The sequence below is a fragment of the Gigantopelta aegis genome, chromosome 8 (genome assembly GCF_016097555.1).
Source record: "Gigantopelta aegis isolate Gae_Host chromosome 8, Gae_host_genome, whole genome shotgun sequence".
Taxonomy (NCBI): domain Eukaryota; kingdom Metazoa; phylum Mollusca; class Gastropoda; order Neomphalida; family Peltospiridae; genus Gigantopelta; species Gigantopelta aegis.
This window is the reverse complement of record NC_054706.1, coordinates 66397994-66417400: the sequence shown is the minus strand read 5'-3', so window position 1 is coordinate 66417400 and position 19407 is coordinate 66397994. Positions and strand designations below refer to the sequence as shown.

General features: G+C 34.1%; 1 protein-coding gene across 1 annotated transcript; it reads right to left on the bottom strand.

Moving 5' to 3' along the window:
• Positions 1 to 1484: 1484 nt before the first annotated feature.
• LOC121378206 (MOB kinase activator 1B) lies at positions 1485 to 19281 on the bottom strand. The gene is made up of 4 exons (XM_041506287.1): positions 19103 to 19281; positions 12332 to 12498; positions 9392 to 9619; positions 1485 to 8280 (listed from the first exon to the last, which is right to left on the bottom strand). Exons 1-4 carry the CDS (start codon positions 19114 to 19116, stop codon positions 8027 to 8029), a joined length of 663 nt encoding a protein of 220 aa, XP_041362221.1. The 5' UTR covers positions 19117 to 19281; the 3' UTR covers positions 1485 to 8026.
• Positions 19282 to 19407: the final 126 nt, after the last annotated feature.

The window sequence follows — 19407 nt, the reverse complement described above, 5'->3', positions numbered from 1 at the left end:
TAACATATATGTGCGCTCATATAAATCGGTCATAGCAGTTGTATACTACGAGAATCGAGTTGTAAGAGCGCTCAGACTAGCAACTAACAGTCCTAGAAGTCGATATATAGGAGAGTTGACTAACTCCGTCGTGACAGTTGGTAGTCTGAAGCTTACACAACGTATCGTCGTTTCAAAATTTGGTCTGGAGACCATCCACAGAGATTACTGCTATCGAAAAACAACAGGGAAAGCAGATACTTGTCTTGAAATAGTCAAACGTATTTTCTCATCCAAGATTCTCGCCATGTGAACGCTATTCCCGTGTATCAACAGTGACCTACAAATTCATTCTAACGGCAAACTAATTTTTATTTTTTATTTTTTAAAACCAAAACCAAAAAAATAATCTGGAACTAAGACGAGTAAACATATCCTTCGTGGTCAGTTGAAATGGTTTATTCATACATCCGGACAATTCACGATTTCCAGCTTCTCGAAGACATTGGGACAACCAATGACACGCCGATGAAATTTCAACCAAAGGTACTTTACAGTGTTTTAGAGGACTAGGTAACTTTAATGCTTCTTTAGTGTCAAATATACTCAATCAGTGTAGACTCGCATGAGGTTCCTGGGTCGTAGGATCGAATCGCTTTGGCGGATCCATTAAAAAACCCCAAAAAAACAACCCCACCATCACAACTGTCCCATATCAAAGGTCTTGGAATGTGTTTTTACCAAAAGCAGAGGTATGTGCTGTCCTGTGTTAATATGCATATACAAGACCTTTTGCTATCAATGGAAAGGGGTAGTTGGTTTTCTCAGGCTCTGAATATTAGTCAGAATAAAACACTTGACATCCCACAGCCGACGATCGATTAATCGGTGTGCTTTAGTAGTGTCGTTAAACAAAATAAATTAACTTCACTTTCATCAATGTGGGGGGACTGGTTTTAAAATATGCTGGCATTATATGCAACAATATTAGTTTTTGCCTCAATACAGCTTAGGATCTCCAAATAAACAAATGATTTGCATGTTTAAGGACACTTTAACACACACATTAAAAGTTTAAAATTTGTTTTTTGTTTAACGACACCACTAGAGCACATGGATTTATTCATCATCGACTATTGGATGTCAGACATTTTTGTAATTTGGTTAGCATTTGAGTGGAAACCCGCTACATTTTTCTATAAATAGCAAATGATCTTTTATATGTACCATACGACAGGATGACACGGGTCTTTTGATATACGAATCGTGGTGCACTGGTTGGAACAAGAAATAGCCCAATGGGCCCACCGACGGGGGTCGATCCCAAACCAACCGCGCATTACCATTGGGCTACATCCCCTCCCCAAGGTACATTCAACGTCAGAAAGAGTACGTTTATTTTGTGTCGACAATACATGCTGTTCAGCGCTGAGCTATATGATTTCAGAAAAAAAGTACGCACAAAAGATTTCCAGGGAGTTTAAAACAACAACACAAATATCGGAGATAGTTTATATTTTATACAAAAGATATCTGCTACATACGCTTTTGCTTTGTACACAATATACAGCCCAGGCAATCTACACCCGGATACACTACAATTTCGTTTTATAATATACGATGCAATGGTAGAGTTTACATTTGTAATATACATACATGATAACAGGATGGATAGTTACGAAGCACCTTTTGTAACCGATATGATTTATGATGCCCATCAAGATTCATCTTGGATTAATCCAGGGCAAAGGCCACATTTTATAAATATAAAGATTTTACCCAATCAACTTTTTTCCAGCAAAGAAAGTATTTAAAAAAGAAATAATAATAATAGAAAATAATAATAATAATAATTACTAACAATTGATTCATATCCAAAGACAAATACAAACTGCTAAAACCATGTTCTAAAACTATAATTTAAAAGAATAAAATGTTACTTTCATGATTAAAAAAACCCAAAACACCTACCAACCCCTCCCAACCTAATATTTTAACGGCATGATTGCACAAATCTCAAACCCGCCACCATACCTATTTTTTTTTATACACATAACCCATACTGGTCTTGTACTTAACAGATTAATCTTCAAATTGACACTAATCTTCAAACAAACTGGAACCATTTTACTGTGGGGTGTGGTGTCGACGTTACTGTGGTCTCTCTTAAGGTCAGTGTTCACAGCTGCACGTTTCACGTTGAAACCAGTCTTGGTGGTTCTAAGCTGAATACCACTGTGTGTGGCATGGTGGTCAAGTCACTAGACTAAAGGCCAAAATGTACTGGGATCTAATCTCAGTACAAGTGCCAACCTGGAGTGTGTTTTATGCCTCAGTAAGGCAGTGTAAGGCAATCACACAGACTTCTTTACCTCACCAACCACTAATCCACTGTCAAGGACAGACAACCCAGATAGCAAAGTTGTGCTCTAGACATAGTGCTTGGACCGCAACTGGATAGATATGTATGGAAGATGAAATTAATAGAATGACATACACACAAAAGTCCAATTTACAGGAGATGACAATAGAAATATCACATTTTTAGACAATATATTTAATTATAATAACCTATTTTAAAACAATTAGAAATACCACCTTCAAAAACCCCAGTTCAAAACAAGTTGTTACACAAAACACACACACATGCATAACACCAAATATTTGCTAAAAGCAATATATTCAGCAGGTACCACAAATAAAAATAAAAATTCCCTAGACATGTCCAGCAGCAAAGGGTTGTCAATCTAAAATAACAAAACTATATTAAATACAGCAAACATATTGACAATGGATGACAATAGTACAATGTACTTGGGCCCCATTTTACAAAGCGATCTTAAGCTAAGATCACATTAAGCAAATATGGTAGTTACACACTTAAAATGATCTTAGCACTAAAATCGTTTTGTAAAATGGGGCCATGATCTTCTTGAATGCTTTATTGATAGGAGTGGGGACCTGCGTATTAAAAAAAACAAAAACAATAAAAAAAACAATTGGTCTAACATGAATTCAAGGGACTTTGATGAAGCGAGTCTTTTTTTTTGTTTAATGGAAATGTGCATGGATGTTTCACTGGGTACAAGGTTTAGCCTCAAATCTGGTATCTTGGTCAAGAGGATTCCATCCAAATTCACTGTAACATCAAAATGTCTACAACTAATCAAGGCCATAATGGCCCCAAAATCTGGTTTGGACATTCTAATTTCTTGATATATATCACACATAATACTTAATTTATTATACACAGTACTTTTCCAAAACTTTCGTTAGAATCTTTGAAACATGTGAATCATGTACTCATCAATTTAGCTATTTTGACATTACAAATATGGTATTACTGTCAATCTATTTTAACAACCAAAACTAATTCAGAACCTTCATTAGAATCTTCCTTCATGCTTTATTAGCACTGAATTAATCATTCTTGAAGAAGAAAAATAAGAAAAAAGTGCAATCTATATTACCTTTCAATAATTATCTACCCTTTCTTGGTTAGATTAAAAAAAAATGCCCACAAGTATTCATGCATTGTATATACATGTACCAGACGACTGAAAAAAGAGAGGGAAAAGAAAGAAGAAGAAACACATGAATATGACCTATCTGCTGAGCTTAAAAACAAATGATATCAAATGACAAAGTATCAATATTACAAGCTAAAATATTTCCTATTTACACATATTTTTACAAAGCATAGAAACATGAATAAGTTAAATATATTATGTCATCATGCGCACTGTTGTGCATTACAGGCTCTACTCATGATCTTTTACTTGCTACACATTTTCCATCCTATAGTTAAAATGAAGAAACAAACTACTACTTCTATGCAATCTGGCACTGATTATATATTCCGCAATTTATGATATCAAAAAGGGCAGAAAAAAAGAGAAGAGTTCTCAGAATGGTTGATTTTTCAAAATGTTTATACCTTTACCAAATATAGATTCCACCCCCATCCCAAATGTAATGTATCTTTTGATGCCCGTTATGTTAAAAAATGGAAACAAATACATTTAAGGAAAAATAGTGAAATAAACATTTTGAAAAAGGAATTGATAATTTGCAGCAAAAGACAACTGAGTAGCAGTAGTAACAAAGTGACCCCACATGAACACCTAGTTAAAGGGATGGCCTACTCATGTTTATCTTAAATTGCTTCCAATCTTCCACGTTTTACAATTTTAAATTTCAACAGACTATCTAATCCCCAAAAATCGATTCAGAATTTGTGATCATGTGTGTAATTTAATGCAGTTCAATACACATGTACACTGATTTTGTAAGGAAAATTAATCACAATGACAGTAAGAATGGAAGAACATGGTTATGTACGATTGTGAAAACACCCAATACATTGGCTGTATGTGTAGCATACCTACAAACTCACTCCCAAAAAACCCTGTTGTTGTTTCTTCCTTTAAAACTGACACAAGACAGGTACTGCAAAAGGGTAGCTTTAGATATAAATAAATAAATTTACCAAATACACAATTTATGTTAAATCTTTTACATGAAACATGAAAATAAAACATTTGCACAATGTTTTGTAACAATCTGTTCATTCTTAAATAAAGATAAAATTGTATCATTCCTATAAAGAGGCCATGGTAGCCATCTTGAAACTTATCTATGGGCAGCATTTATTGAACATTAAAGTAATAATGTTTTGTTGAAAGCAGGAGTACAATGACACTATATTAAATATTCATTAACTTTCAATAAAAACATTGTTGAAAGGACAAAATGCTGAAGAAAATCCACAATATAAATTAACCAAAGTCAAGTGAGATTAAAACGAAATGTAAATATTTATTCTGATCACAATTTACCTTTTACCGGGAGGAAGAAATTAGCTCTCTGAGCTTTGTGCCAGCACTATTACACTAGTCTCGAGTGAAATAAAACAAACATTGTATTACCACTAATCACTGTATATTTTATCATTTTTGGCAATTTGGCAGAACATAACAGACATAGTTTTAAACAAAATAGCACTAACTGATCAGATTCTTTGCATTTGATATGACAGGTTTGAAAATATAGACCCTAAGAATGTTTAATGATCATATAATGACATACATGAGACACCTAGTGTAAACAAAAAATATATTTTAAAAATATATATGTGTTATTGCACATTGATCTAGAACAAGGGATTTCACTTCACTTACTTTCCGTGCCCTTGCAAAGTTACTGCCAAATTTGTGCTAAAGTCATTCAAATAGAAGTGAAGCTATTACAAAGAAATGTAAAGGATTATTAAAACAGAAATGATGTAAAGACATTGTCAATGTAATACATCTGTTATTATATTCAAATTTTAAATGTTTGAATCAAGGGTGCTACAAGGCATTAGAAAGTTATCACTTTTTAAAAGCTTTAATATAGTTTTCAAATTTTTCTGGAAGAAAAAAAAAACAGGAAAAAAAAAAAATATCAAGAATTACAAATGCTGCTTTTACATGACCATGAAATTTTTTTTGGGTCATAACTGTTACTCAACGAAAACAATTTAAAGATTTGCAGAAGACAAATTTTTATGTAGAGATTATGAGTGTCGACTATCTTTGTTGATACCAAACTTGAAATCTTAAGGACAATCGAAACTTGAAAAGAATGACAAAATGATGGAACCATCAATATTAGTGACAGAAAGCACTTGTAGAGTCAACATGTATGATCCTCCACATTGTTATATAGTGTGAGACATCAACAAACCTTTTCAAATACTGAGCCACGTAGGCTTAAGGCTTACGGTCTTTGGAAGGACGGATAATTAAATAATTTGCACTTTTTCAATCACATAAATGAAAGCATGTGATTTTGCATAGAATGACGTATACCCACATCTCACGTAAAAACAAAGTAATGATGGGACATATGCTTTGGGACAACATAACCACCAGTATGAAATACAATAGATCTACTTCCACAACAGAGAATGTGGTTGTTCCAGTTGAATAAAGATAATATTAACATTCAGTAAACAACAAAACAACTGGATCCATATGGTGGAACCAATATAAGGAAACATGTCCTATCTATAGAAATGTAGTGTAATCAAAGTTTACATACTTTTAAACTAGAAGTAAATACTTAAATATTAAAATTAAATATGCTCTGAAGAAAAATGTTATCAAATAACAGAAAATTAACAATATTGGGCAATAACAAATTCAAAGTGTCAGAAATAGTAATTTAATATTAATTTACTATTAATATCGTAACAGTACTGGTATGAAATTTCAGTACATATTTTGTTTCTTAATTATAAAAGATTTGGCTGTTATACTATCTCCCAAAAAGCAGCAATTAAACATTTGTAAACAACAAGACAAACAACAATGTGAATGTTTTTGCTTTACAAGTTATTAGAACTCTATTAAAAAAAAAACGTTTCAAGTCTGGACATATTTCACACGAACCATTGTTTTAATTGCAACTTCAAATTAACACAAACCGCCAAACGGTTAGTCGTTCTGAAACTTAAAAGTTGTAAATTTCAGAAGGTAACCAATTTCAATGCAAATTTGAGGTAACTAGGTTACACAAATGTAATTAATTAAACCAAACAATTGGTTACCTAGGTAATTACACAAATGTAATCGACTAAACCAAGCAATTGGTTTCCTAGGTAAAAAATTATGTTAACAGACTACCAGTTATCTATTATTTTTAAGGCTCACCTAATATCTTTACATGAGTTACGCATGTTACTACAGCCTAATGTCAAGTTGATACTAGACATAATCACACTGTTTTGCTCTTACAGTTGAGACACTAATCGCATTTTTAATTAATAATTTCTCTAAAACAAAACTAATCTTTTAGAAATAAAAAACTAATATTTCAGAAGTGTATCCTTTCTTTTAAGAAAGTAAACTAATGTTTGCTGTTTTTAACAACACCTCAGCACATTCTGAACTAGTTATTTTGTCGTAAGAAAAAGAGAAATGATTTATTTAAAAACTAAGAAAGATTAACTGCCATGGCAGTATTTCAACATTATAGCATTATTCCGTTAAGAACAAAACATTTTGAAACATTGGCACTGATAAAAATCAATATCATATCATATATATATCCCCCCAAAAATCTTTGTTCATCACTGGTGTCGAAACGAAAGAAAAGAAAAACAATATCTAAAATAAGTACACAAACGTCAATAAATTAACCACTTGAATATACTAGCGACTAGAAATACATAATGAAGAAAACAATACAAAGCACAAATAAATCAAAGGGAAAGACTAGGTTGGGAAAACAAAGAATGTATTCCAATGTAACGCAGACATTTTCCAGCTGAATTAGAACAAATTGACCATTTGCATATTTCATCTATAATTAAATCCGTCAACAGAACATTTTTATGACCAAAAATACATATCCCTACCCCACTCCAAAGTCTAAAACAATCTCGTTTAAAAAGAATTTCACATGTTAACAAGATTTGTTTAGTTATCTCTCTCCCCCCCCCCCCCCCCCCCCCCCACCACCCCAAACATATAACTTTGCTTAATATTTGGTCTATTCCAAAATTTTTATTTTATAGCACTAGATATTACATTTTAATCAACTTGCACATTTCAATTTTGAAGATCTTAAAAACAATTAATCAGTTTTACTCCCCCCCCCCCCCATTATGAATTTTTATTGAAACAAAACATCTGAAATGTGATCCTTTAGTTTGCTTCTAATTGGCACTGACGGTACTAAACACTAATACATTTTTACTTGCCGAAAGCACAATAGTAAGATGCAAGCAAATAAAAACTTTTACAGCGAAAGAATAAGCAAATAAAATATTTTCAAGATGTCATGAAAGTAAATGCATATTTGTCTTATATTCCATTAGACATAACCCAATAATTCTAAGAAAGGAAACAAATCATCAAACCTGTTATCCGTTATGACTACTAAAATTTAATGATTTAAGGAACTGTCATACTGTCTCTTGAAGTGAAAAGAAATCTTTAAAATTAAATAGTCTCTGTAAAATCAATTGAACAGCACAAATATATCTTGTCACGGACAAAAATTATCGATCTTTGGCGATAGATCTGTCAGTGAGTTTGTCTATAAGCTCTTGCAATGGTGCAAGCTCCTTGCGGTCTATCAAGGTGAACTCGAGAACAAAGAAAATGAAGTGCTTGAAAGATGTGTTCAGGTGTGCCTCTTCGCTCAGCTGCACCACTTCCTTGAAGTGCTGGTGGTATATGTGGGCGTAAACTCGGAACAGGCGCTTCAAAATTGTTTTGGCAATGGACAAGAAATTCTTCGGAAATGGTACACCTGAAAGAATATACATTGATGATGACATACATATAAATGTTTTCAGTGATCACATGTATTAGGTCTACTTCATAAAAATCATAAATCTAGTAGTATACCCCAGTGGAAATGAGACCTATGATACCAAAGAGAAATGTGATGATGACATTTTAATTGGCATACTCAAGTACTTATTTATATATAATAAAAAAAAATGCTATGCCATACAAAAGGTTGAGTGGAAAGTCTATTTTGTTTAAACACCATTACAAGGTTCGAACATAAACATTTGTCTCCTATGGCAATTTTCAAACCTTTTTACCATAGGCCAAATGCTTACCTACTGCAACTGCCAGCCTGTCTAAGGCAATATTAAACATTTGTAACAACAAAACACAAAATTAAAAAACCCAAATTACACCTTCAACCGATGAGAATAATTTTTACCTAGTATCCAAAAAATGCTACCAGGTAACCCCTGACATCTGGACATCATTGCGCTAACTTAGCTTTAAAAATATGAGCCCTGTACTTCACTGTGTTCTATAGATATAGTTGCCAATTTTATAATGAATAATGGGAATTGAAAACTGCTAAAAAACATTTATGAGTTCCAGAAAATCTAGTTGAGGTAGCACATTTAGTTATTTTGTAACCATCTCCTAAATTTAAAATGTAAATAAAAAAAAATTAGTTCCACAAAACTAGACTTGTGCAAGTGACACACAAACAAAACTATCATTCTGACAATTTTTAGCTAAAACTGAAGTTTTGTTTTATTTATCGACACCGCTAGAACTCACCAACTGATTAATCTTCAGCTATTAGATGTCAAACATTTGGTAATTCTGACATAGTGTATACCAACCAGTCTTGCTGCACTGGCTGGAATGAGAAATAGACTAATGGGCCCAATTTTCAAAAACCTGATACAGTGAAACCTCTCAAAACCGGAATTCCCTCAAAACTGGATGTTTTTCATGGTCCCTTTTTAAATATATGTGCTGAAAAGAACCAGATACCTCTTAAAACCAGACTTTTTACTTGGTCCCGAGGGAGTCCGGTTTAGATGGGTTTCACTGTATATTGTATTAACATTCCTAATTTGTCACATCAATACGAAGGTGTTTACCTATTTTGGATGGAAAGAGTGTTTCATCATCCAGCTGGTCCTGGACCCACGTCATCAGGTAGTCAATGTATTTTGGTGCTGAACACTTAATGGGTTTCTTTATCGTCTGCCCATCGGCCCAGTGGTATTCATACTTTGGTCCCGCAGACATCACCGGGCACGTTTCCTCAGAACAGAACTCTGTTATTGTGCCATATAACATATTGATTTGGTTAAAGAAATCAACAGCTGAAAAAAGAAACAAGAGTTCCGGTGAGGTACATGATACGCCCATCAGGAGTTTGATTGAAAACCATAGATATTAAGGAATAGTAATTGTATGTATGTGAAACACCACCATCCCAAGTTGTTCCTACCTGTAAGGTCTGATGGTCCGGTATGGATCTATATCCAAGATATGATCCGGACAAGGATTTACCGTTATGTGCAGACCGTAAAAAGGTCACTGTGACCTAGTAATAGTATGTGACACACCACCATCCCAAGTTGCTCCTACATCTGAGGTTTGATGGTCCTGTATGCATCTGTATGCAAGATATGGTCTGGACAAAAAAAGTTAACAGACATATGTACGGACAGCCAACACTATACCATAACATGACCCATCAGATGGGCGTACAAAAAACCTTGTAGTTTTCTTATGTGACACTGTAGTCTTATTTGAATTATACTGCTAAAGGGGTATTCTCGTTATATGATTAGTTGCACCAACCTGTTAAATGTGATTGAATCGTACTGTGAGAACACCTAAATCAGAATGAGTTCTGATTTTTGTAGGGCCGACAAATTGCATGCAACAAATCGGTGCGATTGCACAACGAAAACACTGCTTTAGGAGATCTAATTGATAATGTACCAGTCATTGTAGCATACACAATAAATTATTCAACTTATCAACAAGTGCAACTGAGGTAAAAAAATATACTTAATTTAGAGTATACAATTTTTTAGAGTTGCTTCAAGTGATCAATTTTTTTTTAATTTTTCAAAGCGCAAGCGTAGGGGTTTGGGGTTAGGAAGATAAAATTAAAACAAGTGATCCAATTAAGAGCTACTGACCCTGGTCTGGCTGCTGGTGCTTTCTAGGTCCCTCCTCTCACCCACCCCAAACCCTTTCCTGTCCAGGACTGAGGAGACGGCGTAGGTCGACACCTGCTCCCATGACAGGCATGCATTACAACAGCTTGCTGTGAATGTGCACGTTAATCCCCATGACCTGACCTTCCAACATATTTTAACAATTTGCAAGCTTTCATATACCAGTCCTGGTGCACTGGCTGGAAAAAGAAATAGCCCAATGGACCCACCGACAGGGATGGATCCTAGACTGTCCACACATCAGTAGGGCACAAACTAAAAGAATTTGTCGCCCACTGCAATTTCTAAAAGAATTGCTGTGGCTGAAACAGACCACAATTTTTATCCTGCCTATGGAAAATTGTTAAAGGGTAAACTCAAACATGAGCCTTATGTGTTGGAAAGATGCATACCCGGACCACCAACACATACTAACACTTTAAGAAATGAAAAACTTGTAATTTTAGTTAATAAAAAAAACACGTGATTATTCCTGCTAACTGGGGGCAGCCATTTTCTTTTGGTTACATGCGGAATTCTAACTCTGGGCGAAGCCACGTCAGCTCCGACCAACTCCTGTATGCAGTGTAAACAAACGCAGTCATTCATGACAATGCGCTTTGCTTTTATCAATCTGACTTGTAAAACAACATAAATGACTTGATAATATAACAAACTAACAAAATATATTTCAATTTGCATTAATGGAATGAAATGGGGTTATAGTATTTTTTTCTTTTAAAAAATCCAAAGTAATAATGCATACTATTAGGCCTATTGATTGGCCATGTTGGAGCAAAAATGACCACTCACGATACCCAAGTGATAATGTTCTTTTCTTTGGGACTAAGTAATTGGTCAGTTCTGTGATTTTAGATGGGAAAGTCTACTTAATCAAGAGTTTTACAGAATGATTTACATTAATAAAGCATGACAGCTGATAAAGTCCATTACCATTTTAGGGATGGCAGGTATATCCCAATACCCTGTGATGTTAAAAAAATACCGCCTGTACTTAATTTTGTGTCTAGACAGCGGTAATTAATTGCTTGTCTACCTAACAAATATACACCTGCCAATCAGAAATCACAGGTGGAAGCCACTGAAAGTACTGGTATAGTAGACCAATTAACTAAGAAAACAGTTTATCATTTCAGTATGTAGGTTATTACATGGACAAAATATGATACAGTTATTTCAACACTTCGACAATGATAGTTTATTTTGTATTGTAAAATAATATATACTTATTGCTGGCTTACTGGGATCAAAATTATTACAGAAGATTGTGCAAAAATCAGGTATGTTTGTTTCATCAGTTCTAAGACTAATTCCTGACGTGACATGTTAAATATTACATAACCACTGGTTCGCCAGAGAGCGTAATCACTGGGATGATACAAAATGACTGCACCCATTACATATAATAGCCGTCACATTTAACTGTTTCATTAATTAAATATAATAATATACTTGTTGATATTAAGCAATAATGTGCATTATATACTGTTGAATATGCATACCAGTCTAAAAGCCTTGTGCGAGCATTCCTTTAAAAAATTACATTTGCAAAAAAATGAACTAAACTGAAATGTTATTTTGTTCTATGTAGAAATAGTTCAAATCAGCAAATGTTAAATACTAGCAAATAATATACACTAGGTGTATACATTTTACCATTGTTGATGAGCTTTACTTTTTGTGCTGTCGGCGACGCTTCCTACCTACAACAATTTATATCTCAGTGCCGTTGTTAAGTTTGAGCCCTGATCAGGGGAGTGCTTTACCACTGGGCTATGTCCCGCCCCCTCCTGTAAATGAAGTGCTGTTAGTATTACGAGATGTTAAAAGTGAGCAACTCACTGTTGACGGCAACCCACTCATTGAGGTCCTCTCCCTCCGGCAACATAACGGCCAGCCTCAGGTTTCCACTGCCCAGAGTGACAGCGGCATGTTTCATCAAGTCATACTGGTGAGTGCCTTCTGGAATGTTCTTTTTCGGCTTAAATGTCTTGTTGTTTCGACTTCCACTACAATTTAAAAATACACATCAGGACCCATATATTCACAAAACATTTAAAAGTCTAGTTTTACATGTAAACATAAATCTACGACTAAACCACCATTCTTATTACTATTATAGTACAACAAATATAGTTTGAAGTACGCATATTGCATTTTCTTTTGTCCTTAAAATGCTCCACCTTCCATACTGACGTAATTTTTAGCATGAAATAGATGCTACAAAAAATTTAAACGTGTGTCCAGTATAACTAAAAATTTAAAATGTTTAGTGAAACTGGCCCCAGTCCTTTACCCTGGGACCATTTTGGTTGCATATGCAATCACTTTCTTCATTTGGCGACTAAAACATTTCACACTACCGGTATCTATATAAAAAAATTGAAGTAGACATCATCGGATTCGGCAAAAATTAATGTAGACGGCTGCAGATTTTGCAAAGCTATATAGCTTGTCAGAACCCAAGAATGTTTTGGGGGTGAGCTGACCTGCTCCCCCTGTCCTAGCTTATGGAATTATGACAATCTGATTAAAATTAGCTCTACTGGGTCTGCCAGTAGATCAATCTGATTAAAATTAGCTCTACTGGGTCTACCCTGGTAGATCTAACAGCACTGTGTGGACTCCCCATGTCCAGGTGACATTTCATCTATAAATAACAATTCAAATATCGACCAATAATTACACTTCGCCGTTTATAGCGTTATTCGGGAGCATACAAATTCTAAAAATATCGGGCGAGACAATTTATGTAATAGGCGAACTTGTTGGTCTGTTTCAACATAAAAAAAACAGGGGGGGAAAGTTCAGTAATAAACTCTGGATTGTATACTAGTATAAACAGATTTTATGGCTATACCATAACGGGTTTTTTTCCCCCCGTCTTGAAACAAATTTTTTACTGAAATTAGTTTCCGGCATACTTCGTAATTCACCCGAATCATTTCATATACCCTCGGCATAATCTCGAATGTTTTCAAATTCTTTTTAAAACACTGGCATAATTTTGCAAGTAAGATTTTGATTGGTCGAATGAAAGGTCAACTGGACATGAGCTCTAACGGGCTGGTGTTAGATCCACATGTAATAGTGGAGCTAATTTTAATTAGATTGGGAATTATGAGTGGCATCAGGGATCGTGTTGTCACTTGTAAAACTTGCCAAATGCCAAAATATTTTTTGCAAAAAAACTGTTTGGTTTGGCAAAAAAATTTGCAAAAGATTTTTCATTTATGTTTAATAACCAAACATGCTTTCAACCAGTGTTCAATTAATTCGCCTTGTGGTGTGAATAAGCACCATTTTCATATCCGCGTGGCCAGTCTACTATTCAATAGTCGTAAAGCTAAAAAAAGGTGATAGAATAATACAAAATATTGTTTAAGACATGTTGCACTGTTGATACTAAGTGATTGATTACTAGCTACAAGTTTTACTTGTCATGTTTGCATGTTTTGCCGTACAGGTTAAGATTGTAAATCTAGGTCACACCCATGGTTGAGTTAATTTTCACGAAGAGGTGAGGAATACATTGTTTCTCACTTATAGTTATATACAATCATTGTTAGTTAAAACTTTCTAAGTCTACAGATTTTATTTCAAACATATTCAATGGGGAAATTATAATTTATTTGTCCTATGTCTACTGATATAATATTAGCACTGACATGATACATCCATCCGCTCCTTACACAAAAATACAAAAACTATCGAAGCGTAAAACTGAAAAAGATTTTTCCACTTTTGAAACGGGCAACTGGTTTTACGTACTTATGTACCACTGGGGTTTCGAAGACGCCCCACTTAAGAAAGACAGTCAAATGCCAGTGTTTTGATAGCAATAGCATATATAGACATTTCCTTCGTCTTTATTTTGGGTGATTAGCTATAATCTTGAGTTGGACACCAAAACAATTATGAACAGTATTCAGTATTAAAACATACAGATAAGTTAGGAGGGGAGTGGATATCATGAGATGTGACATATCATGTGTTACAAAACGATGTCAAAGGGTAAGGAGGGGAGGGGGTATGATCAAGAGTTACACACTTTAAAAATAAAAAAATATTTAAAAATAAAGAAGTAATTTTTATACTTAAAAGTTAAAACATATTTGTCTGTAAAAAAAAATATTAAAAAATTCTTATACATGTATTTATTACCAAAGATATTATAGATAGAGACCCATAGCCTATAGGCCTTAACATTGGAACAATATCTGGATGGGGTAGCAGTCTCTAATGGGACTAGATTTTTATCTTTATATAAAGCAGAAAAGAAACAAATTGGGTCCTATTCTGGACTACATTAGTTTCAGCATTTTGCATGCACATCCTGAAACATACTAAATGACACAACTTGTTAGGTTATTACATATTTAAACATTATGTACTTACCATTTCACACGTGTGGTGCAAAAATATATGCATGGTGTATATCAGTCTGGTGAAGAAAAAAAAAATTGGGGGGGGGGGGGGGGGGGGGGAGAGAAACATATATCGGATCAAATGTGACTGCTTATTTCAAATTACAGAGAAAGTTCAGAAATATACAATTTACATAATTTTCTGATTAAATAAGAAGTAAAACAGTCCGTCTCTTTTTGGATATACCAGTCATGGTGCACAGACTTGAATGAAAAATAGTTCAATGGGCCCATTGACGGGGATCGATCCTAGACTGACCATGCATCAGATGAGCCTTTATCACTGGGCTACGGCCTTCCCTAGACATCAGCAGCATTTCACTACTGGTGAGTAAAAAATAGACCCCCGAAAACAATGTCATACAAGACATAAACTGTATAGTAAGTACATTTTAGCATATACTACATGTATATCATCATAAAGCACGAGATTAAAAACAAAATCTTTTGACTAAAAGTAAAATGCCAAAATATAAGTGGCGAATACATATTTAGACTGGCGAAAGAAACTGAAGATTGGTGAATTTCTTGGCTTACAAAAATCGGAACCCTGGGCATGTTCAGGAGGGCAAGCAATCAAGGTTGCTCACTAGACATGTTTTGTGTACACAGTCCATGGTTTCTGCCAGAGGGTAAAACGGGTATAGCACTATACCCCAAAGTTTTTTTTAAAGTTAACCTTTTGACAAAATTAATTACTCTTATCATTACTGTATGATTTTCTTAACTCAAACCCTAAACTTAACCCATTTTCTTTCTGGGGGAAGCCCCCCAGCGTTCAAAATAAGCACTTGTCCGTTTGTCCTGACAAGTGAAAATCTATTTGGACAAGTGAAGTGTACTTTGGTGGTTGACAAATGAAAATGTTCAATGCAGTTTCATTAAAAAAAAAAATAAGCCGTATCATAAAATATTGTTTGTTTCCTGTTACCCGACCGACCCTAATTTGAACCTGCTGACCCTAAAACTTTTTTTGTATATTCAAAAATGTTTTTTTAATATAACGATTTCCACGAAAACATTCCAAAACTATCACAAGCATTAATTTGCTGTCATTTAGGGGATAACCCTACTGTGTTTTCCGATTTGCGGACGTATATTAGGTGGTTTTACTGTTGCAAATTTAGTTTTATTGGCGATCCGTTAGCCACAAAATGTTTTCTTCTAACAATTGATTGATGGAGTTACTTCCCTTCAAACTGAAGTTCGGCAACTTTCGTGAGATATCTGGCAAAGAGTCGGAAAATTGTTTTCACAAATATATGCAATCTTTTCCGATTGACTCTACATCTAGCATAGCCAGGTGTTCCGATTAATAATAACTATATTTAATGATTTACTCCAGCGACAAACTGGCCGTGTAGAAATTTAGTGACCTTCTGATAAACTAGGGGAGGGAATGTTTACCGATACTGATGGAGTTTACTGCCAAATCAAATGATTAAATATGTCAGTAAGATCTTGATGTGTTTCGTTATTTTTTGTAAGTGGTCACTGGGAACTTTGTGGGTTTCCTCTAAAAACAGTGTCAGAATGACCATGTGTTTGACGTCCAATAGCCGATGATATTAAAGATAAAAATCAATGTGCTTTAGTGGCGTCGTTAAATAAAACAAATTTTACTTTTCAACATTCATTTGAGCATCCTGAGCATTTGTACTGCATTTCTATTCATTGGACCAATTGATTGCTTCAAACCAAGTGTGTACTTTAATACTGGATGGATACAGAATAAAACTAACATTGCAAATTATAAAATTGGTAAGTCTACCATTTCTTTGATACACTAGGAAAGATAATATTTATAAAAAAGTTTATAAATGTTATTGTTGGACAGATAAATATAGAACCCTTCTTGTCAGTTTTCATTAAAAGAAATTGCTATAACTTATTTACTGGTTTCTATCCAATTAAGGTTAAACCAAGTCTGTCCTGGACCAGTACAGAAGTTAAGTGTTAGTATGAGAGTAAACCTGCCTATTATTAAACAGCAAGGGGTCTTTTGTATGTACTCTCCCACAGATAGGTTAGCACCATGTTGCCCTCAAAATCAAGTTTATAAATTGCCCATGTAAAAAGAAGCCTTTAAACACACCTATGTGGATAGTACTACACATTTCCTTTTTTTAATTAAGTTATGAAATAGATATAGAAAATAAAATTGCCATACATTTTTTGTCCTTTTGAAAATTGTATAATGGAAAAGAAAGCCCTTATATTTAAAACTGCACATAAAATATGCCCCCAAAACGTCACTTTACCATGCCTTACTTCATTTCTAGAGAAAACACTGTGATGAATGGTATTGTTGGTTTGCATAATGCATTTCTATACATGCAGAGGTTATTCTGGATACCGGTAGTCAACACCTTTATTTAATATCCATAAATAAAATTATTATCCAAAATAAAATGTTTTTCCTACCTACCTACCCTATATTTTTCCAGCATGTAATAGGAAACAAGTAAAAAAGTGAAAAAAATTTCCCGGCCTAATAATAATAATAAAAAATTACTCGCTCGATGCGTGGTTGGTGTGGGATCGATCCCTGTCGGTTGGCCCATGGAGCTATTTCTCGCTCCAGCCAGTGCACCATGACTGGTATATCAACGGCCGTGGTATGTGCTATCCTGTCTATGGGATGGTGCATATAAAAGATCCCTCGTTGCTAATCGGAAAGAGTAGCCTATGAAGTGGCGACAGCGGGTTTCTTCTCTCAATATGTCCTTCTCCATATAACCATAAATACAATGTGTCGAGTGCGTCGTTAAATAAAACATTTCTTTCTTTAAAAAAACCAAAAAAAACAAAACATTTTCCTTGTACTTGAATAAAACAAACCATTTATTTGGACAAGTGAAAATATTTACGGATAAGTAAATTTCTGGATGTATTTGTCCACTGGGACCAGTACAAAATTCTGCTTATTTCTATCACTGCCCCCATTACCCCGTTGACTGTGGTAGAATTCAATTCCATAGCGCCATACCCAAAAATTTCCTTCTGCAGTACAATTATGGAACAATCTGTTGCCCGATATTAGAAATTCTTCTTCATTAAAATTGTTTAAAAATTTATAAAATACAAATGAACACGACCCTGCTGTTCAATCTATTTCTATGAAGGTGATAGATGGCAACAGATTCTACATAGCTGACTCCGTTTGGGTATCTGTGATTTGAATGGTCACAAATACGACATGTGACAGATACCCCTTCTTGTATTTGTGGCCATCCAGTTGAAGATGCAGATTTAAAAAAAAAAAAAATCCCCAATATATGCTGCAGCTCGCAATACCCATTTACTGAACTATTATAATCTCAAGTGTCATACTTTGCTATTTGGAGATTCAAATTCAAGTGTCCACGATAATATCTCTATATTTAAATCTGTTCAGAATTTTCTTATTAATAGTAAGCGTTTCGAGATCAATTATCCATTTAACCATTTTGTTTGCTATTTTTTCCTTGTTTCTTCTACACACTCCTCTCTTCTATTCACCCCCCCCCCCCCCAACTATCCGTGTTATCTTTATTGCAATATTGTTCTAGCCATCTCGATGTATAACATGTATATTTGTTAAATGTAGGGAGAGGCCTTAATATCTATAGGCACTTGCCTGTTGGCCAATCCCAAATTTGATTTGCTAATAAATATTGTTTAAAACAAAAATTTCTTTCTAGCAGGACCGACACCTACATGATAAAAGACGTCAGTACCAGTCAAGACTCATATTATACACTGCCAAAAGTAGCTGTGTAATTGGCTGTAAAATGTATTACTGAATGCGTTCGTAACTGCTTTTGAATGTAATTCACGATAACAGATAAATTTGAGCTCAATTATTCTGTTATGCAGTCTCTCAGCTTTAGCATAGGCTATAGATGTAAATTCATTTAAAATAAGGGAAATAATCTTCAAAAATAAAAAAATAAATATATTTTTGCACGACAGAAATATTTTGTCTAGTCAGTCCTTCACTTGCAAAATTAATTGTGTAGTTATTCAGAATGTGAACATAAAAATGGGTTGTCACTTTCCAAAACAATTTTTTATAAATTTAGGTGTTTAGTATTAAAATGAATGACATTCATACGTATGCTTTTATCTGTTACAATCAATGACAGACGGTAAACTTCAGGAAATTAGTTTATAGGATCAACAAAAACTATTTTTAAAAACTTACAAAAAGAAACTCATTGTTTTCTTTGACACCTAAATGTAAAATCTCAGATGACAGTTGTGCTCTTATAAGCAGTTTCAATAATGAAACCAACAATGTTTAAATTGCATTGGGCCGATGATGATAGATTTCTTTGTGTTATCTAAGTAGCTAAAACCAAAACCAAAACAATGGCTTCGTTGGTGTTTACGTACAACCGGAAGTTATTCAATTTTAAATATTTTTAATTTTTAATATTCAGTATTGTTATTTAAAGTTCCTACAGTTTAGATATTGTTAATTATATTATTTTGTTTTGTTTTTACTAA